At 31.9% G+C, this 22,962-nt stretch overlaps 3 protein-coding genes across 3 annotated transcripts; all 3 read right to left on the bottom strand.

Moving 5' to 3' along the window:
* Nucleotides 1–874: 874 nt before the first annotated feature.
* LOC123907268 (scopoletin glucosyltransferase-like) lies at nucleotides 875–2,494 on the bottom strand. The gene has a single exon (XM_045957464.1). It carries the CDS (start codon nucleotides 2,416–2,418, stop codon nucleotides 982–984), a length of 1,437 nt encoding a protein of 478 aa, XP_045813420.1. The 5' UTR covers nucleotides 2,419–2,494; the 3' UTR covers nucleotides 875–981.
* A 3,462-nt stretch (nucleotides 2,495–5,956) lies between these two features.
* Nucleotides 5,957–7,350, bottom strand: LOC123907269. Its single transcript, XM_045957465.1, has one exon. It carries the CDS (start codon nucleotides 7,348–7,350, stop codon nucleotides 6,439–6,441), a length of 912 nt encoding a protein of 303 aa, XP_045813421.1. The 3' UTR covers nucleotides 5,957–6,438.
* A 13,112-nt stretch (nucleotides 7,351–20,462) lies between these two features.
* Nucleotides 20,463–22,137, bottom strand: LOC123907267 (scopoletin glucosyltransferase-like). Its single transcript, XM_045957463.1, has one exon. The coding sequence runs from the start codon at nucleotides 22,047–22,049 to the stop codon at nucleotides 20,610–20,612; it is 1,440 nt and encodes a 479-aa protein (XP_045813419.1). The 5' UTR covers nucleotides 22,050–22,137; the 3' UTR covers nucleotides 20,463–20,609.
* Between the last annotated feature and the right edge of the window lie 825 nt (nucleotides 22,138–22,962).

Here is a 22,962-nt window from a genome sequence, read left to right as displayed (position 1 = left end):
TTTATTATATATAAAAAAAGAGAAAAAAAATATTACGAGTTTTATTAATAACGTTGAATCGTCAACTTAGTTGATTAGATAATAAATTTATTTTGAGATTAAAAATATTCAATGAATCTATAAACAAGTATTCATGTTTGGAATCCCACCAAACCAAGCAGAGCCTACAATGGAATGACCAAGTATGTTCGCACAACAATTCCAAAGGACAATGTCAATGTTGTCAAATGCATTTAGCAAGAGCAATTGTTGAGTCACTTTCAATCCAAAAATTATTCCAACCTTATATACTAGCTATTTCGACGCAATAACGATTGTGGTAATTTTTGCGTGCATAACTGAAACCGAACCAAGCTTTTGAGAAAAGCAGCCCTGAAAATTTGTTAAATGGTCCCGCAATAGTCCACCACAAGCAGCCATAGCCGGTGTTCCACACACCGAGCCATCAATGTTAACATGACAAGAGTGATTTTCGGAACATTACACAACCTAGGCTTGATGGAGAGATTTGTCAAAATCTGATGATTTGAAGTAACAGAGTAGCCTTGTTACCATCATTTGATGCACACCAAACTAGACGGTCTTCCAAACAATGTCGTGGAAGAGTAACCACCATGGTTTGCGAAACCAATGAAAGATCTTTTTCTGTGATACAAGTGAGTTGGACACCACACTTTAACTCAAAATCTTATTGCATTAGATTTATTGGCCATCTTACTTATAAAGTGTTCAACCTTCACTTTTCTAAGCAATTTGAGACTTAACTCACCTCACACTTATCACAAGATTACTATGGTTGTGATAAATTAAGTATAGAAATGTTAACATGCACACTTAAGATATAGGTTGTGGAAACAATATTTTAAAACTTGTACATTTAACTTAAATTATTGAAATTCAGATAACAAAGCAACGAGAAGATACAAACAAGACAACATATATGCATATCAAAGCATTAGTAATACATTATTGTGTAGAATTTTAATGCCTAAGCAAACTCAACTCCTCAATTAAAACATTCAAATCTGAGTAAGATGATCCACCTTCTTCCACAGCCCTCTTAGACAACTCTGATAACACTTTGATATTGTTCTTCATTTCCTCTGCTACTTCCCCTTCCATAATCCTCTTCACAGCCTTCTCCACTTTATTCCATTCAACACTATCCCCTTCCAATCCAACCCATTTCTTAACACCAACTGGTACACCAATTTTAAGTACCTCATTCACCAATTTCTCATTGTAAAATTGCTCAGCAGCAACAGGCCAAGTTACCATAGGCACCCTTGCAGTTATTCCTTCTAATATCGAATTCCATCCGCAATGAGTCACAAATGCCCCTGTTGCTTCGTGTTCAAGAATCAACGCTTGTGGAGACCAACCTCTTATAATTACTCCTTTTCCTTCCATTTTCTTCTCAAATCCTTCTGGTAACCATTCGTCTCGATCTTCTTTGCTTCTCCTCACCACCCAAATGAAATTTTTCCCTGTCGCCTCGAGTCCCATAGCAATTTCTCTAAGCTGAGTGTCAGAAAAGTTTGCCATACTTCCAAAGCATAAGTAAACTACTGAATTGGGTTTCTTCGCGTCAAGCCATTTTAAGCACGCGTGCTGATCAATAGAATCCGAGTTTCCTCTATTTGCTTTTTCCTCTATATCCTTGTTGCAAAGAAACAAAGGACCAATATGCCATGCTTTTCTTCCAAGTGCTTTCCTGTAATAATCTGCATAAACATTTTCAAGTTCATAAAAGCTGTTAACAATTACTCCAAAGCTCTTCAATTCTGATTCTTTTGCTTCTCGTAGTAATCTCGCCATTCCTTCAAATTCCTTCAATATCTCAAAAGGTGGTATCTGTAACCTTGTCATTTTAATCTCACCGGGAAGATTAGGAATAACGAAGGTTTCTGAATCAGAAAAAACATTCTTCAAAGGTTCATAGAGTCTCATACACTCTACAGCACACAAGGAGAAGAAACCACAACCATTAAACACAATTCTAGGAATTTCAAATTTGACAGTAGAATCATATGTCCATGGAAGAAACAAGTCAGAAACAACACAGTCTGGATTTTGCTCAAGTAGTAGTTTCTCAAGTGGCTCTTGTAACAACTTTGTGGCTTTACAAAACGTAGTAAAGGTTTCGGGTGAAGGAATTGAATCAATATTTTCACACTGATTTGGTAAACAAACTTGTGAGGATGGAAACTCAATGGTTTTGATGTGTATATTGTGGCCATTAATTTTGGACTTTTCTATAGATTTTGAGATGCATGGTTCATTGAGGGGTGTGGTAATGATTGTGGCTTTAACACCTTTTGATGCAAATAGTTTGGCCATATCAACCATTGGTATGCTATGACCAGGAGCAAGAAAAGGAAAGAAAAAAATGTGTGAAGTGTGATATTCACTACCCATATCTTTTTGACAAGTTGATCAAACAAGCTAGCTTGGAATGGTTTTGCGCCTAAATTTGAAGGGAGATGGAGTTCAGTTTAGGATATAACATATATATTCTAGAGTGAAGCTTTTATAGGTTTTTTTTCTTCTATAAACTCCTTTTAGAAAATTCTCTTATTTTACTTGTCTTTGTACTGTTACATAATTTTGATTAAAAAAAATTTACAAAGAAATTTTTTATAAACTTTTTAGGTATTTGATCATTTTATTGAAATTTTTTTTGAATATCAAAATTTCGAAATATCATTTAATTTTTTTTTTTTGGTTTACAATGACCTTGGATCGAACCCATGACCTATAACGTATTACCCAAACCCCTCACGACTAGACCAAATCTAGTGACTTAAATATCATTTAATTTTGAAGCTATTTCAAATAGATTTTCATAAAAATCATTTTTGAAATATAATTTTTTCAGAAAATTGTTTTTTTTTTTTTTTTTTTGATAAGCAATTTTTTCAGAAAATTGTGATTTTCACTATGTTTTGATCTTCAATAATGTGTGTTTATGTTATATAATGTCAAAATTAGTGTTTGAATTTAGAAAAAACGAATATAAAAAATCTTGTAATATTTTGAAAAACGATTTTAAAAAATCTAATTTCAAAAATACAAAGAAAAAATCTATTTATTTAAAGCTGAAACCAACATGCCCTATATGTGTAATGTTTATATATATATATATATACTAGTCCCACACCCGTGCGATGCACAGGTGTTATGTGATATTTTATATTATAATGTTGAAAAATTATTCGTATAAATTGTAACAATAAGTATTATAAAAACTTCCTCCAACCAATATATATACCTATATGTTTAGAGAATGAGTACGGACCATCAAAATTGAATGAATTTTTTTTTTTTTGTGGGGTGCGCCAGCCAATGCAATAGTGCAACGCATAGGCGACACACTAAAATTGAATGAAATATGATAATGATAATGGTTATTATATATTTCAATCCCATAACCTAACTTTTTGCATAACATTCACTCTTCTCTAAAATTATAATGTAATTAAGTCAATAATGTATACACTCTTCGTATTTTTTGTGTGACTAAATTATAAACTCTTTGTTGTTTTCTATGAAAACGGTTGACATTTAAATGGGATAAATGTTGAAAGAGAATCCAACTATGTTCATCTTCATTGTCACTAAGAAATGTTATAATAATGTAGAAAAGTGTAACATCTTGTGACATCAATTTTTGGATAATTGGAGAGGTATAATTCAATAATAATGTAGAAAATTGTAACATCTTGTGACATCAATTTTTGGATAATTGGAGAAACATAATTCTTTATTATTTATTATGAGATTGATATAATATAAAAAAAAATAGAGATGAGAATGATATAATATAAGGAAGTGATGTGGAAACAAAAAAAATAGATATGAAAATGATATAATATAAGGAAGTGATGTGGCATTATTGTGTGATTTAATTGGATGTAAGTGGGTGATGTGGATTAGGGTTAAGATGGATAGTAGGAGAACTATCTAGGAATTATATATATAGATATTTTTTTTAGAATGTTTATATTCTTCTAACAGCGACAAAATTAAATAGTATTGGCAATAATTAACCTGATGGTTCTGTGCCTTGGTGTAAATGTGAGGTCGCGAGTTGTATCTCTTCACCAAGTGACAACATATAATTTTCTCTATAAATAAAAACAATTTGCATCCAGAAAAATAAAACGGAATTCATCATATAGGTTTTAGTTTTGTACATTATCATTCATCGATACATTTTATTTATTGGACAAATATTTTTGACATTATTATTTTAGTCGCACCAAAAAATTAGTCTTGAATCTGCCTCTATAGTTATAGCAAAACTTATATATAATAATATATTAATATTCTCAAAAAGATTCTAGAATCAATTAGAAGAATAGTATATAATACTATATATATGGTTGTGTGGTCACAATTACAAATTCAATGTTTTGTTTATTTGCGATAATATTTTTTATTATTTAAAATTTATGTTAATTTTACTTGCTAACAAAAAAATACTAGTCTCTTGAAGTAATCAATTGTGTTTATTTTTTAAAATTAATAAATATACAAAAAAGTTTGTTTTTATTATTTTCAAAAATATTTCATCTCTAATTAAAATTTCAATTTCTCTTCATCAGAGGGATTAATTTCATGAGTTACACAAATTTTTAAATAACAAATTAAAATAAAAATATATTTTAAAGGAAAATAATAACAAATGTAAAGTGGCATGTTTTCTACAGAATTATTACACTACTTATAAAAAATCACCAACTTCATTATCGCTTGCTGCTTACTGCAGGGAGTAGTGGATACATGGACCGTTTCTGTATTGACGGTCGATTCATTCGCCTCGTATTTTAGGTATTTTTATTTTGTCTTTTAGAATTAATTAGAATTAGAAGTTGGAATAGTGATGACTACATCACTATTCAACATCCAGTGCTGCATATTTCTACAAGCAGCATGATGTTTCAATTTTTTTAACCCTTTTTGGTATGATGTTTTTTTTTATTATTATTGATTAATTAATATAAAAAAATGGCATTCTTCTCGTCTTTGTGTGCTGTTGTTGGATTGGCACTTTTTTTGTTGAAACTTTTTTCATGAGTTGGAATCATCAAGATTGAATTCGGCCTTATATTGTTAGAAAGGACTAGGTGCGTAGATACACTCTGTGTTGATGGTAGTGGTCGTTGATCGTGCTACTCGGTTCGCCGATTTTTTTTTGTGATTCTTGTGCTTGGAGTGCTCAGTCCATTTGATTGACCATCACTCGATCTGACTTTCGATGGTTTTGAGTTGCTTTGGTTTCTCAACAAGGTGTGCTGATTCAATTTCAATATTCGTATCATTTCTTGATTTCGGACTGTTTCGCTTGAAAAAACCATTAACGCTTGGTGCTTAGTGCAGGGAGTAGTGGGCACGTGGATTGTTTCCGTGTTGACGGTCGGTTCATTCACCTCGTATTTTAGGAATTTCTATTTTGTCATTTAGGATTAATTAGAAGTTGAAATGTTTTATTGTCCTACGCGCTTTGCTTTTGTGTGTGAATTCATTGGGTTAGGTTTATGTCCCCTCAATTTTGTACCGTTTTTTTCTTTTTTATTATAATAAAAAGATATAGACACAGGATGGGGACGAAGCATGCTTTATCCCCTGATGTCTATATGTTCTTCACCTTATAAAAAAAATTATAAAGAATCAAATTAAATACTAATATTTTATTAGAATATGGTGTAATAAATTATTTTTTTCTATAATGTGTGTAGTCAATTTTGAAAAGTATATATAAAAGGATTATTCTCAACATAAAAATATTTGATTGCGAATGATCGTACTTTTTTCCTTAAAAAAAATAGTTTTACAAATAAACTATATGTCTAAATTATTATAATAATTTCATTTCTTTGACTGCTTAAATAAAAATAATTTTTTCTTTCGAGCAACTGACGTGTGCTATCTTTATCATATCAGTCAGGGATTGCTTTTCTCTGACTTTGTGGCGGGAAAGTTAAGTAACTTTCAGCAAATGTTGTTCTTTTAAATTGGTTCTTGACAAAACCGTTTTTAAAAGATTTTCTTTTAAATCGGTTCTTGACCAAACTGTTTTTAAAAAGATTTTTCTTTTTATTTTTAAACCTTGGATGGATGTTACGCTCTGATACCAGATTTTTCTTGCTTGGTAGCTGCATTTGCGGAAGGTAATCTTTCGAGGGTCTTTTGAATCCTTGAGAGATTTAAGTCTCTTTGGAGACATTTTTGAAAACTTCTAATGTCGTCTTCATCATATGTTTGGGTTTGTGATGCCCATTCTATAGTGCCTTCAAGGCGCTCTATATTATACTTAACCACATCATAGAATCCGTAGATATGTGTGGGGTCTCTTTCTAGAATCATTTTTAGAGTTTTTTGGTATTCTCTTAACTCTAATTCTAAAATGTATGCCCAAGTTGCTCCAGGCATCTCTTAGATTTTTCTATCTAAATTTTGGACTTGTAAGGATAGTCCTTCTATTGAACTATGTAGCTTACTTAGCTCTTTTTGTTCTGAGATATAAAAATCTCTTTTGGGTGGTGTTATTCTAAGGCTTTTGCTTCTAAATAACGATTTGTCTTCTGTTTCCTCAAACAGATCTCTGTCAGCTTCTATTAAAGAACAACTATTCCTTGCTAGGCTTCTGAATATAGGTGACTTTAGAGTCACTATAGGTGCAAACAATTCGTCAATATGAATTGTGTCTTTTCCTTTGAATTCTATACTATGATGTGAATTACTCAAGGCATAGTTAATTCTATAGTAAATGGTAAAGGGGTGATTACCTTTTTTCATAAAATTTTTGTTTTTCATTTTATAATGAAAAACTATAGATCTATCAAGATCCTTATCTTTTAGGGATAAACCAATTTGTAAATTTATATCAAATTTGATTTTACCATATTTTAGATTGCAATTTCCTTTTGCAATTGTTGCTTGATCTGTGTCTAGAATTCTAGAGTCTTTTAAAGCTATTTCTAGAGGTGAATTAATACCTTTCATAAAAGTACTTTTAATTAAAATCTGAATGGTTGATATATGAATATAACCAATTTTAGATCTTTCATTTTCTGAAAAGGTTTTAATTCTTTCTTTAAGTTGAGTTGTATCTATAGTAGATATAACTATATTTCCATGAGTAGAATCAATGGGAATTGCTTCTTCTCCTGTCATTATTCCAAATTTCAGAATATTTTTTCTTGAGAAAATATTTTTGAACATGTTATATTTTCTTTTGAAATTTTCTTCTGCAGTTAAAGATAATTCTGCACTTTCTATTTTATTATTACAGATAGCATCTGTGTGATAGCTAGATGTTTCTTCGAAATATGATACTTCAGTCATATTGATCTTTGAAATATTTTAACATGTATTTGAACATTATTTAAACAGAACTTTGATATTCTATAGTATTGAAAGATGTTAAATAAATTTAACATAAACATGTTTATACCTGATTTGATATTCTTGAATTTGATTTTGAATTGATGACTTTCGTCTTTGTTATCAGTCCACTACGACCGTCTATGATTCTTTCGAATTTTGATTTGTGAACGCTCCAGAGTATTACCTCAACGTTCTGATAGCTCCAGAGTATTACCTCAACTATCAACACTAAAATTCTAAGATTTTAGGAGAAATGAAAAACTTCATTCAAACTTAATTTCATTCTGATTACAAACGAGCATCAAGGCTCTTATTTATAGCGGAGTAGGACTCACAAGTGGTTCACATGTCCCTATCCGTGACAGCTATTAAAGCAAAAGAAAAACGCACTAAAGAAAACGGACAAACAATAATTTACATAAAGTAGATGCCTTAGTGATAAGGCAGTCTTATCCGACCCTACATAGTGGGTGGCTGCTTTTCTTTGTCTGCCACTACATTGTGATGTGTTGTTTTCCACTGAGTGCTTCTTTGTCGTTTTGTGCCGACGATTTTGGCGGACAGATTTCACACACGTGTCCTTTGTAACTTTGTGTAAAATTTCTACACAGTTCTTCTCTAATTACCATGGGTAGTTTTGTGTAGTCTTCCTTTAGCTGGTCAACTCTTTCTTCAAGATTTTTAACAGCCTGTAAATCTTTCTCCTTGGCTGGCTTTCTGGAATCGCTGTAAACGACTGTTGATGGATCGTCGTAAACAACCCTGTAGTTTGTTTGCTGGGTTAACCTGGTAACCTTTTGTCTGAAGTGTTTCATCTGTGCAATGTAACTGGCTGGGTGCCATTCATTTTTCTCTTTCGACATAGTTGGATATGTCTTGTTTGATATCCCTATTTTGATGAGATATTGTGGTTTTATAGTTAAATCCAGAGTAATTTCATCGTACCATGGATATGTTGAATCAATTTGAAGGAATATTTCTTTTCCTTTGGCAAAGAGATTGTTGAATTTTTGTACTAGGTTTTGAAGTTCTTCTGGAAAGTATTTGAGTTCTCCAAAACTTCTTTGTTCTTTTTCTTCGAGATAAATTGTGCTGATCAATCCATTTTGAAAGAATGATAGACAAAGCTGATTGTCTATTCCTGGAAGTAGGACCGTTTTTGAACATCCATACTTGTTTGTTGGGTAGAAGCAATCTGTAGAGAATTCTTCTATATAGTTATTTATCCATTTCCATCTAAGACTAAACTCTGTGAAAGTTGGGTCTGCTAAGTGGAATGTTTTTTGATGTTCTAGCTGGCGGATTTTATCAATTGACAGCTTCTTTTTTGACTCCATTGTTGAAGATCTTTGGATATCTTTTGCTGCTGTAATTTCCTTGTAAGGACCGTAAAGAGCTTGTTCTGCTTCTTTAATGGTTTTGTAGCCTTTGTGGCGTACATTTTTTCCGATGATGTGCTGTTTTGCTATTGCCCATTTTCTGTAGATCCCTTTCATTGGACCATCGAAAATGACATAAGCTTCGAACTTTCCCATTTCATTGTCTACGGGATCGTTTGTTTGGATGGTTGTTGACAAACCATTTTTTCCTGCTTCATCTTCTTCTTCTACTTCATCAGCCCATGATTTCTTGCTGTCTGAAGTTGTTTCTGAAGATTCTTGTTCCTTTTTCCAATCACTTGGTGCTATTGCTTCAATTGGAATCTTCGAGCTTTCTGGAGCTGAATACTTTACATAGTAGTTGTATTTTCCAGAATCTTGTCCAAGCAAGTCCCAATTTTCTTTGGTGTTGCTGCTGCTTTTTTCTTCAGTTGGTTCACTGATGTTTGTATTTGCTGTATATTGTTGCAAATTTTGTAATGTTGTAATTATCTCCCCCCTCTCAGAAGAGAGTTTTGTAAGACGCTGTTGAGTAGCTTCAATCTGCTCGTCTTTTTGTTTCAGATTATGTTGCAAGATCTTTATTGCTTGCTCCATTCCCGTGTAAGAGTATCTGCAAAACTGTTGTTTTCAGATTTTATATACTGAATGTATGGTTGAAATTGTTGTAATTTCATCTGCCAACGGATTAATCGTCCGCTTTTATAATCTGCTTTTATATTATATCTCCAGAATCCTGTTAGATATTTTGAATCTGTTCGCAAAAGAAACCTAGAGGGTAGAAGTTCTACTCTCCATTTTTCTAATACTCGAACACATGCAAGTGTTTCTAACTCAGCTATCGGATATCTTGTTTCTGTATCAGAAAAAGTTCCCGATATGTATTTACAGAGTAATAACTCTTTTTCTTTTATATTAAATTTAGCAGAGTAATCTACCAAATTTTGTTTTTTATCTGTCTTTCTTTCTTTCGAAATTAGATCAGATTGTATATCTGAGGTTACGCTCAGATTTTCACCAAACTCATTGAGTTTTAGTGTTGCTTTTCCGTTAGGGAAAGCTCTCATACATCCTGCCCATGTATCTTTGGATGCATCAATTTCGACAACTAGAAAGTCATCATTTGTGGGATTGTAAAGCTTTGGTAGGACTTGAATTTTACTCTTAATTGTTTTCACAATCTTAGTATCTTTGTCTGTCCATGACCAAGGAATTTTTTCAGAAATTTTCTTTTGTAAAATTTTTCTTTCTTTTGCCAAGTCTTTAAAAAATCCTTCATTGGCAATATAATTCAAACATCCTAAGAATCTTTGAATTTGTTTTCTATCCACTAATACATCAGGGAAAGCGGAAATCTTTTCCTGGGTATGTGGCGCTAAATTGAGTTCTCCATTATCTTTTATGATTACTCCGAGATACTCAATTTCAGTTTTACAAAGTTGTGATTTCTTTTTTGAAATAACAATTCCTTTTTCTTTAATTCTTAAAAGAACTATTTCAACATCCTTGATATGTTGTTCTTTTGTTCCTTTTGTAAAAATAAGTATATCGTCAATATATGCAAGGCATATATGGTCTAATCCTTGTAAAGAATTATCCATAAATCTTTGATATATTGAAGGTGCTTGTTTTATCCCAAAGGGTAAAACATTCCATTCAAAATGTTTTTGTGGCGGACATGAAAATGCCGTTAAAGGTTTTGTTTCATCAGAAAGTCTTAGCTGATAATATCCTGATTTTGCATCAAGGGATGAAAAATAGTTACAACCTTTAATTTTTTCAAAAATAAAATCTTTTCTAGGTAACCCATAAGAATCTCCAATGGTTGCAAGATTGAGTTTCTTATAGTTAATTACCATTCTTCTTTTCCCTCTTTTTATCTCGTTATGATTTTCGACATAAAAAGCTGGAGCTGAATGTGGGCTTGAAGAAGGTCTTATTAATCCTTTTTCAAGTAAATCTTTACACTCAGTTTTGAATTCTTCAACATCCTTAATAGTATATGGAATTCTATTAGGAACGTTGACTTCTTCATTCGGGTTTTTAAGTCGAATTATTATTAATTCATGATTAGTATTTTTCTGATTATCTAATGGATCATCAGAACAAACTTCATCGAGTCTTTCTTCTAAAGTTGAAAAGAATTTATACTCTTCCCAAATAGAACTAAGTTTTTTCAAATTGCCAGAAATCATTTTTAAAATTTCATTTCTAGTAATTATTTTTGTAGTAATCATTTTCTTTTCGTCTGGATTTCCAAGATTTTTCCATCGAAGAGAAATTGTATTACTCCTTTGAATAAAGGGTTCATATAATTTTAGAAAATTGTTTCCAATGATTAGATCAAGACCTGAATCATGTAAATAAATTGTAGGGATAAAAAACTTATATCCTTCAATTTCTATAGATACATCCTTAAGGCTAAACCATATTTGATGTTTTGACTTGTCTGCAACAACTATTTCTTTTGGCTTTTCTAATCTATCCCAGTTCCTAGAGATCGATTTTCTTCCAAAACAAAGGGTTGCACCTGTATCTATATAGGCTAAAAGGTTTTTATTTTCTAGCACTATTTTTATAAATGTTGCACTTGGATTTCCTTTACCAAGTACTCTCTTTGACATCTAAGTCTATCTCTGAATCTGTTTCTGTGCAGTATTCATAAATTTCCTCATCAGATTCTACATCTGATTCTATAGGTTCATATCCTATTGCGTATATGGCTTGTAGGACATTTTTCTTAGGGTTATCCCTTTTAGGGCACGCATTGGCATAGTGTCCTTCTTCATGACATAACCAACATGTGCATGATTTCTTATCTTGCGGACATATTTTTCTTTTAGGATAAGGTGGTTTTTTCCTAAAGAATTTCTTATCTCCTTTTCTAAATTTCTTAAAAGGGATTTTTCTGAATTTCTTTTTCTTATAAGACCTTATATTTCTTCTAGATTTCTTTTTAGGATTTCTAGAGTTACACCCATAGTTTCCTACTTTGTTTTGTAACTTATCACAGCAAAGTGATACTTTAGCTTCTCTTTTTGCTATCTTTTCGCTACATTTATCTGTGAGCCACTGTTTTAAAACAGTTATTCTTCCTCCTAGAGTATCATCTACCTTTCCTTCTGATGATATTGAGGTAAAGTATAGTTTGACTTGAGTTGACACTCCTCCTGGAAGCTTATCATAGAGGAGATCTAACAATCCTCTTGATAGTCTTGTTTCATTGTCTATGTTATAATAATAACTCTGAAATTCACAAATAAAGTTATCAATGTAACACATATTGCAAATTTTTAAATTAGTTATTTTCCAAAGATTTTGATTGGAAAATGCTGCTTTGGATTGGACGGTATCCTTCCATCCTTTGAATTCTTTGACTAGTAAACTATATACCCAGTCTGTAACTAAGGATCCTATTAAAGGCATAGTTCCAATAACTTGTGGTGGTAAATTTGAAATATATTTGAATGCATTTCCTCTAGTTTTATATTGTAGGTAATTGAAAATATCAACTGATCCTAAATTTCTTAGATCTTCATTTAGATGGATTAATACATTATTTGTATTGTACCAATCTCTAAGATCCTTTGCAGTGTCTAAACTACAATCTATGTCCAAAACACCTTGTCCTTGAAAAGGGTTTTGTGAAGGCTCATAGTAATGAGGTACTTTTTGGAATTTTTGTTTGGTAAATTCCTTTTCAAAATCTGCAGGTCTTTTGGTACCTGAAGTTTCTCCATGTTCTTCTATTTTTACGAAATGAGGATTCTCATTTTCGTTTTCACTAGCTTCTTCTGAGCTAAAATCATAAATGATCTGATTGTTATCTTCAGATTTGTTATCAGGGATCTCCTGATTTTTTCCACTTATATCTAAAGAGACCATAAGTCTTTCTAGGTTTTCTAGTTGCCTATTAAGGGTTTCTTCTGTATCTTCCATTAAAAGTAAGTAGAAGGTGGTCTAATACTTAATTGTTTGGATTCAGAAGTTTTTTCTTTAGGTTGGGTTTGAATTTCTGGTTCCGGTATAACTATTGCTTTTCCCCTATCTTCCCCCCTCTTAAGAATTTGAGTTAACTCATCCTGAGTTAAATATCTTTTTTCTAAAAGTTCTAAAAGGTCTTCTATCCTTTCTTGACTCTTTCTTTGTTCTTCTAGAATCATATCTACCCTTTGATACCATTCTAGCTTAACAGGTTGAATTTCTTCAACAAGTTTCTCTTGACAAAGGTTTCTTATCATGTAAGTTATCATACATGCTATGTTGTTGAGTTGTGGATTTCTTGTATGAAAAAGGTGAGGGTATTTATGACTTTCATCTTCTTCATAGCAGGTGAAACTTTCGTTACTAAAACTCCATGTGTCATGGGGTTTATCTTCTTTAAATTGTCTTTCTAAATAGGATGTTTGTTTTTCTACCCTACTCTGAAGGTCAGAAAAGTTCTCCAGAATTTTCTGTAATCTAAGTGTTACACTATCTCCACTCATCTTGCCATAAATTTGAGGTTTTTCTGGAATAGTTTAACCATTTGTCTATATTCTTTAGACAGTTGTTCATCTATATTTTTATAGAAATTTTCTATATCTCTAAACCATCTAATCTGCATCTTGTAGAGATTAAGTTTGGCTAGGTTTGGAAAAAAGCTAATCGGGCTACGAATTATCTTTCTATTTGGACTTATTATCCAATTCATATTCTTTATCTTCTAAGCCAGTTGCTAAAAAATACTGATTTAATAGGTACTAATGTACCGGTGCTTTTAGATTAATCTAATGGTAAAAAAATGGTTGAAAGTCATGTGACTTTGGCACTCTAAAGTTAGAGAATATCTTTCCTATCAGTCAGCTAGCGGGGCAAGAAAGGAGTCTAATTTTAAAGTTAAATATGATTTTGATGATCTATAAAATGGAGAACTTTTTAGTTTATTCCATATTTAATTTTTACTCCATATAAAATTATTATGGTACGATGTCACAAAAAAAAAAACTCTTGTACACAGATTTAGTTCCTACTAAAATTAAATTTTTTGAGGAAAATGATAAATAGTACCTCTAAAGTAATGATTAAAGAAACAAAATATGGAAATATAATTTGGGTATGTTAAACAGTGCACCCGATGCACTTGTTAAGCATACCCAAAATAGAAATAAAACATAAAGTTAATGTTGATAAAAATAACTTTTTACATTTTCAATGCATTGAATGCACGAGTTTCAATACAAAATTTTCTTATTTATATGTTTAACCAATGCACCGGGTCGACTATTTAACATTTTCCATATAATTTTTAAAAAGAATATTTTCTACTTAAAATTTTCTTTTATTTTCATTTTTGTTTACTTATCTATCATTAAATTATCATTAAATTCTTAAATTGATCAGACTACCAAAAAGAGTGTTTGGACATTATGTTCGCGTGTTGTTGATATTGATTTTTCAAAAGTGGATCTTTGATAAATTTATAGTTGAATTTGAATGTGATGGTTATGCGTTTTATGTTATAATAATGTATGAGAGGCTACTGGAATTTTCTTAGTTGAATTTGAATGTGATGGTTATGCGTTTTAGCGTTTTATGCGTTTTAGTTTTTTTTAATTTTTTAAATATTAAATATTTTATATCAATAATTTTTTTTTAAGAAACAGAATCGAACCTGAGAACTTAAGGAATAATATATTCTCATATTTCAAGTCAATACCACCAGACCAACTCAAATGAATTATATCAATAAATATTAAACTTTTTACTTTTATGTAGTTTAATATATGCCCTTAAAATACATATTAAAGTGATCTTTATTTTAATATCAGCAACTCGGTCTCCAATTGCAAGAAGCTTCTTACCGTGCAAAGAGGGCCAAACTTACTACTGTTCCTAAATACTAGACCCTTACCCGTGCGATGCACGGGTGTGATGCATTGTTTTATATTATAATTGGAGAAATTGAAACAATAAATATTATTAAAATAATAAAATAGAGAATCCGAGATTCAAACTCCAATCATAGCATGGTTGAAGTGTTTTCGCTTAATTAGTCCACAAATAAAAATATCAAATTTATAATTAATTAGAGCATCTAGTTTTATAAATCTATAAATAGGGGATTTGATGAACTCCTCAATAGTCATTCTTTGTGTTTGCATTAAATCATCGGCTAAAGGAACTACAACGGGATCGATAATCTGACTCACACCTTGAATTATTTGGAAGTTAGTATAGAAGATCACTTAATTGACAAAAAAAATTAAAATGACACATTTAAATGATACATAGATAATAGATAATTATATCGGTTTAGAATTACCATAAGAATGCTAATTTGAATTACTCCTCACAAAAGACCTGCAGATTCGTAAAAGATGATGAATCATATGAACAGAGAAATGACACAAATTAATGCGAAGTATTTAGTTTTGAAAAAAAATCATAGGTGTAATCATCACAAAAATACCAAAACCACTAAAAGAAAGAGATGAAAACAAAAATTATGAAGAAGAAGAAGAAGAAGAAGAAGAAGAAGAAGAAGAATGATGGTTACCCATCATCTGCAAAAAGGAATATTACAAAACAATGGTAACAAATAATCATATAATTTGGACAAATGAAGATAAGCATAAAAGTTGCATGAATGACGGTATATATATATATATATATATATATATATATATATATATATATATATATATATATATATGGGTAAGGGATAGACACATTTAAGGGGGAAAAAACTTGAAAAGAGCATATGAAAAGATAATGTATATAAATGGTGCAATATGAAAAGGAAAATGAAACTGATACATAAATGTTGATTGGTAGGCATTGGAAGAGGAGCAAGAATTAAATGAACTACTAAATTGTGTTTTAGAGAGAAATAGGAAGTGGTGTGACGTGATAGAGTGATTTAATTGGATGTATTGGATGACATGGCTAAATGAAAAAATTATTTGAATATTTATACACTAACCTTTGATAATTGTATTGTCCATTTCTTTTAAGAAATGAATGGGATCTCTACTTGACTGATCTGAACCTGTTGTTGAGAGGAAACAAATTACCTCACATAGAAAAATAACTAGAGGGAGTTCAGTGCTCCTATTCATCCTTCATTTAATTATTTTATTATGTAAGTTACTGTTCACGATTTAAATAGATGACTATGATTCCATTAAAAGAAAAAGTGACTGGAGAGGATTTCCTCCCATTGAGACACATGAAATAATGATTCCTCGTGTGATCCTACCAAGTTGGACGCTGCAGCAAACTGTTGACAATTATAATAATGTCATGGCTAGGGATGTCAAAATAGAGATTCTTACGGGAATTATCCTATTTGAGAACTCAAAGATGAGGATTTTTTTCTCGTGGAGATGGAGAAGAAAGTCCCCCGAGAGGTTTGGGGATAGTGATGGAATTTTATCTTCCGTTCCGCAAAGATTTTGTCCCCAAAAACATTTATAAATGTGCATTTAATTACTTTATATATTATTTTTAATTATATTTTCACACAATATGTATATAAATTTATTTATATATGATGTTTTATATCATTGTCACAAAGATTTGCAATAATATCTTAATTTTTTTATTTGTTTTATAATTAAACTTATTCTTTTACAACTAATTTGATTGAAACTAATAGAAATTTAATATTGTACTTCTTTTAAGGTTAATGAATCTCGCAGGGACTGTGTGGATCCGCTCCCAAAGAATTTTGCAGCAGTGTCAGCGTCCAATTTGCAGTTGCCACCCTTCCTTGTATTGCTTCGTTCCTCTGTTGTTATTCATTCCTTTTATATCATACTAAGTGTCCGTCTGTGTGATCCTATTTTTCTATTATGGCAAGTTGTGTAAAAGACTATATTCCATATTTTATATATTTTTTTTTATGAATTTTGTTGAAGAAATATGAAGAAGATGTGTAAACTAAAAGAATGGAACAAATGAATAGAAATTGCTAGTGCGTATGGTTGGTTTTGGAAGTTAAAAAAGAGTAGTTGATTTTGGAAGTTATTGAAGAAGATGTGAATTAAAAAAATTGTTAAGAGTATTTTGGGATTTTTTAAAAAAGGCTTCACCAAAACAATATTTTCCATTATATGTTGGTATAGATATAAGGCAATCAAACCTAATGCCTAATTGTTCTTGGTTTGGGTCAACTCAAATCATTAAGCCCAAGTTTTCTTCTTTTTAGACAAGCCCGTCATTTTTATATATTAAAATAGTATACTCCTTCTTTGATCAACACATGACACATTGCTAATAAAAGCTATGCAAAATATCATATTAATAGAAAGAAAAGAAACACATAATTGGCTCAATAAATAAAAAATTCTAATTTATTTAAAATGATTCGAATTAAACACTAAACTACTAAAATTCAATTAAAACTTAATTTAAAATACTTTAAATACAGTGACTGATGAGGACTCATCATGTATGATAACTCTCAACGCGTGCGCAATCCGTTGGTTTTATTTTTTAGTTTTCTTAGAGACGTACGAAGTGAATGAAACCTCTTCTTCGGTATTGATACCAATTCTAGTTGCCAATGTTTTTTTTTCTCCATGTCATCAAGAACTACTTGTGGTAAAGCAGACTGCTGCAAAATAATTTAGGTTTCAGATACTAATTCCTCTTCCGAGTCAGAAACTAACTCTGCATATCTGGATCTACAGTCTGTGTATTATTATGTGCGGTATTATCGAATGAACCTGCACTATTTTCTCTTCCAAAACTTCCTCAGAAGCACTATGATTAATATCATTATCATTCCGCCTCTCAGGAGCAGTAACCATTGCAGCATCATCCCCAATTCTGCCTGTCAAGATTAGTAACCTTAGTAGCATCAATGTCTTTAAGAATCTCATCAACATTATTATTAAAAAATTTCTCAGCGACATAATTGTCTGTTGGAGTCTCATTTGCGTGAAATGAAGGCTTTTTCTGCTCTTCATGATCAAATAACGATAGCTTGCAGTTTTGGAGGCGGCACAAATGACTGCACAAGATTAGTTTCTTTAAGAATCTTATCTTCACCAACATTAACATGATTCAATAGTGGAAAAACACTTGTTAAGTCGGTTAAAAATGATTTCTTAAGTCAGTTCAGAACCTGACTCAATAGTTACAGACATAAGAAGTTTTGACCTAATAATTTTTTTCTTTTTTGGTTAGTTTGATATCAAGGGTATTCGATACTCTCCTAACACATATTAAAATTTAATTTGTTAAAAAAAAATATATAACTTCATAGGTCAGGTAGTCAACGTCTTAACAAAAGGTATTTTTAAGTCAGTTAGTCAACAAAATGACTTAAGAAATTTCATACGAATTATATATATTTTTGTCAGTTATGTTAAGTCGGGTTAACAGTGAACCGACCTAAAAGAGTTACAAATAATTACGAAACTGCCACCGCGTCACTTCTTAAGTCAGGTGGCAGGCGAACTGACATAAGAAGCTTTGCTATAAAGGTATTTTTTTTGTACTAGTGATTATTAACAATCTCCTCAGCTGAAATGTTTGTCGGAGTCTCTTCTTTGTGAACTGAAGGATTTTCCTGCTCTTCCTCATCAACAACTATAACTTGTGGCTTTGTAGGCAGTACAATTGTTTCTTTCAAAACTTCAGGTTTCTTGACTACATATTTCGGCACAACTTATTCAACCTTCACCTTCTTAGACTGATCATCAATGCGAGGGTGAAGTTTGTTACAAAGTGAAATTGAGTGGCCAATAGTAAAATAATTAAAGCAAACGTTAGGGAAACGTTCATAGACAATTTCATTAAAATCATGTTTCCACTTCGACCGTCGAAGCAAACCAGGCCAAAACTGAAAAGTGCCTATTGTCCATGCCTTTCGTTTATCCTCCAAATTTTCAAAGTGATCGAAATTGTAAAAATTGCCTTAGTGCTTCAGTTATATTATTAATAAGTCTTTAAGACAAACTTTTGAGTTCTTTTCAATAATGACTTGTTTTCATGGATAGATAATAAGTTTAGGGATATTAATTTTCATTATTATCTTGTGTGCACCAAATGAGTTCAGATCCACTCCATTATTTTATGCTCCTTTTACTCCAGTTTTTCCATCTATGGATGACACGTGGCAAAATAAAAATCCAATGGTCTAGATTAAAATAAGTATTTGATTAATTAATAGAAAAAAAAACACTCTATAACAATGTTCTGTCTTCTTTCTCCTCTACACTACCACTCTTCCGCTTCCTCCACTGGACATCCCTCCCTTTTCCGCCCATCACGCTCGGCCGCAATCACCTCTCCGTCAGTCATAGACATCTCGCCGCCATCATTCTGTCTATATTCGTTACAACACAGTTCGCCGCCATTTTCACCTCTGTGGCCATCTCGCCGTCGTGGTGTCTTCTATGTGCTGCCATCTGCCCATCTTTTTCAGTTTGAAGATTGTTTGATTAAAATTTAAGATTGTCATTGAAGATTGGTTGATTGAAGTTGTTTGGTTGTGTTATAATCAATTTTAGGATTCAATTTGGGACTGTAATTAAAATGGAGAAAAATGAAATTTTAAGATTAAGTAAGTAGAAGTTTATGGAATTTTAAGTTTTGAATGTTAGTAAAAACTAGATGTTCGTCTTTCATTAGTTTCTGTTCTTCTTGTTTGGAAGAGCTGCAACAGTAAAATTATGCTTATGCGGGTTGGTTTGTGACGACGGTTACAAAGGGGAAACCTTGAAATAAATCAAACGCCGCCATGACGGAATAGGACAGACGGAGAGAAATTGTTCTGGCTGGAGTGGGATATGGATGGTCATGAGTCATGACGGCAAGAAGGCCAGAAGATGAAGCAAAGAAGATTGAGAAACAAGGGTTGTTGTTGTTTTTGTTTCTCTGTGATTTTCATAAGTTAGTGTTTTTAATCTCATCCATCAAAAAATTTAATTGCCATGTGTCATCCATCGGTGAAAAAACCGGAGAAAAAGGAGCATAAGATAATGGAGTGGATCTGAACTCTCGCACCAAATATAGAATATCATAAATGTTATAATGCTTGTATCAAAAACAACAATATTCATTCACTTATTCAAATTCATAAGGAATACATCAATTTCGCTAAGGAATACATCAGTTTAAGGAATACATATTCAATTTCGCTAAAAACTAATAAGGTCATATCTACAAGCAGACTCATAACATCTGAGTTAATAGCATAAAACGGTCTAATGTCTTTGACAAAGTATACAATTGATTTGACAAACTTCAAATGTCCGCAATAAGCATGTATCTGGATCTGCAACGTTGATGATGCTAAAATCATTGAATTTGTACTGAATTTGGATCGAAACAAAGCTGCGAATCTGAACAAAAAAACAAACACCGTACTAAGACGGGACAAACAAAACAAATACTCCGCACTAAGACGGGATTAAAACAACATCAGATGAAACAATCACAAGAGATAAAACTCGAATAAAACCTAAAAGTATGTGAATATCACTTATTTAAATAAAAAGAAATAAAAAACAATCAAGACGGGTGATTCCGGATCAAAATTGATCATAAATCACCCCTCTCTAATTGATAAACCAAGAGAGACCAAGAGGTGAAAAAGCTGCCGGTGGCAGAGAGAAATGTCAATATTCATATCCTTATCTTATCACTATGATATCCTGCGCACAAAACATATCTTTATATAACATTTTTTGCTACCATTTGAAATTATTTTAATAATTTGTGTGCATTAATTTCGAATGAAATTTTTAATTTTTGTTCTTGATATCAGTTACATAATAAAGCAATTTCTTCATAGGAAGAAATAAATGGAACATATACATAGTAATAACATTTTTGTGTGGTATTTCAATTCCTAATCAATCCCAACTCCCCTATTAAATCATTCAAATTTGAATAAGATGATCCTTCTTTTTTCATTGCCCTTTTTGCTAACTCTGATAACACTTTCACCTTATTCCTCATTTCCTTTGTTCCTTCCCCTTCCATAATCCTCTTCACAACCTTCTCTATAGCATCCCTTTCAACACTATCCCCAACAAATCCAACCCATTTTTTAACACCAACAGGTACACCAATTTGAAGTACCTCATTCACCAACTTCTCATTGTAAAATTGCTCCGCCGCAACAGGCCAAGTAACCATAGGCACCCCTGCAGTTACTCCTTCTAATACCGAATTCCATCCGCAATGAGTCACAAATGCCCCAATTGCTTCATGTTCAAGAATCAACACTTGAGGTGCCCAACCTCTAATAATCAGTCCCTTTCCCTCCATTCTTTTCTCAAATCCTTCAGGTAACCATTCTTCTTCATCTTCTTTACTTTTCCTCACTACCCAAATGAAATTTTGTCCTGATGCCTCAAGTCCTATAGCAATTTCTTGAAGTTGAGAGTTAGGAAAGTTTGCTATACTTCCAAAGCATATGTAAACAACTGAATTGGATTTCTTCATGTCAAGCCATTTTAAGCACATATCATGATCAAAAGCTGTTTTTCCTCTATTTACTTTTTCTTCCATATCCCTATTGTAAAGACACAAAGGACCAATATGCCATGATTTTCTTCCAAGTACATTTATGTAATAATCTGCATAATCATTTTCAAGATCATAGAAGCTGTTAACAACAACTCCAAAGCTCTTCAGTTCTGATTCCTTTATATCTTGCATTAATCTGACCATTCCTTCAAATTCCTTCGAATCCTCAATAGGCGGAGTCTGTAGCCTTGTGATTTTAATATCACCAGGGAGATTAGGAATAACAATGGGTTCGGAATCAGGAGAAACATTCTTGAAAGGCTCATAGAGTCTCATACACTCGGTAGCACATAACGAGAAGTATGAAATCCCATGAAACACAAGTCTAGGAATACCAAATTTGGCAGCAGAATCAGTTGTCCATGGGAAAAACATGTCAGCAACAATACAATCTGGTTGTTGTTCATGTAGTAGTTCCTCAAGTGGCTCTTGTAACAAATTTGTGGCTTTTAAGAATGTAGAAAAAAATTCATGTGAAGGGACTGAGACTGAGTCAATATTTTCACAACCATTTGGTAAACCAGCCTCTATGCAAGGGAAGTTTATAGTTTGAATGTGAATATTGTGGCCACTAATTATGGATTTTTCTATAGACTTGGAGATAAAGGGTTCATTTAGGAGTGTAGTAATTATAGTGGCTTTGACACCTTTTTCTGCAAATAATTTGGCCATATCAACTGTTGGTATGATATGACCATGAGCAAGAAAAGGAAAGAAAAATATGTGTAAAGAATGATATTCATTACCCATGTTTTTTCACTATTTAGCATGCAAGTTTGTAGTGCCCAAACTGAAATCTAACAAATATTTTTCAGTTTGGTATATAGTATCTAGAGTGAATCATTTAATACTTGTACTAGTTTGTTTTTTCTCATTAATTTTATTGTTTATCAATTCATTTGTTCTCTCAATGATAATACAAGTTTTTGTACTATGATATATTTGAAGAGATGGAAAAAATATTTTTTTTTTATGTAATCATATATTTGAAGAGACAAAAAAGAATATCTTAAATAATAATTGAAATGATAAGGATTAAAAAGAAAATCATATATTGCCATGTCAATTATTATTAAGTTTTGTTTTTGTTGCTTTTTTTGTTTTATAAAAAACTATCTCTTAATATATGATAAAACTAAATTGCATGTTTTTTATTTTTGTTAAAGTTATAGAGTATTATGGTGGCTAGTATGTCTAGGTTGGAATGGAGCTTTGAGGGAGGTGCGTGGAGATGGCGTCGGAGTATTTTTCGGTGGGAGGAGGAGTCCTTTGCGGAGTGTTGTGTTGTCTTAGAAATGGAGGTGGCATCTTGATCCATACAGGTTAAAGAATCAGACAAATAGAGGTGGCATCTTGATCCAGATGATGGTTAATTATTTTGTCCAAGGAGAATATCACATGTTAACGCATACTTTTCCAACTTCGCCATCAATTCATAATAAATTATTTGGAATAAAATAGTTCCGTTGAAAATGTCCTTTTTTGCTTGGTCAATGTAAATAATTTGACTCGGCGCAGTACGGTTATGACAGATTCAGTGGCTTGTTTAGGTGGTTGGAAAATTGATGAAAATATCGACCACTTAGTGGTTGGCTGTGTTGTCGCTGAGATTTTGTGGTGTAAAATTTTTAATTGATTAGGTGCGTGTTATCCTTTACTAGAT

The sequence above is a fragment of the Trifolium pratense genome, linkage group LG2 (genome assembly GCF_020283565.1).
Source record: "Trifolium pratense cultivar HEN17-A07 linkage group LG2, ARS_RC_1.1, whole genome shotgun sequence".
NCBI classification, from domain to species: Eukaryota; Viridiplantae; Streptophyta; class Magnoliopsida; order Fabales; family Fabaceae; genus Trifolium; species Trifolium pratense.
Note: the sequence above shows the minus strand (reverse complement) of the source record. Positions and strands in the feature narration are given on the sequence as shown.

What these genes read in the sequence shown, in the direction of transcription:
- LOC123907269 (XM_045957465.1), bottom strand. Translation starts at nt 7,350, where the DNA reads ATGACTGAAGTATCATATTTCGAAGAAACATCTAGCTATCACACAGAT.
- LOC123907268 (XM_045957464.1), bottom strand. Translation starts at nt 2,418, where the DNA reads ATGGGTAGTGAATATCACACTTCACACATTTTTTTCTTTCCTTTTCTT.
- LOC123907267 (XM_045957463.1), bottom strand. Translation starts at nt 22,049, where the DNA reads ATGGGTAATGAATATCATTCTTTACACATATTTTTCTTTCCTTTTCTT.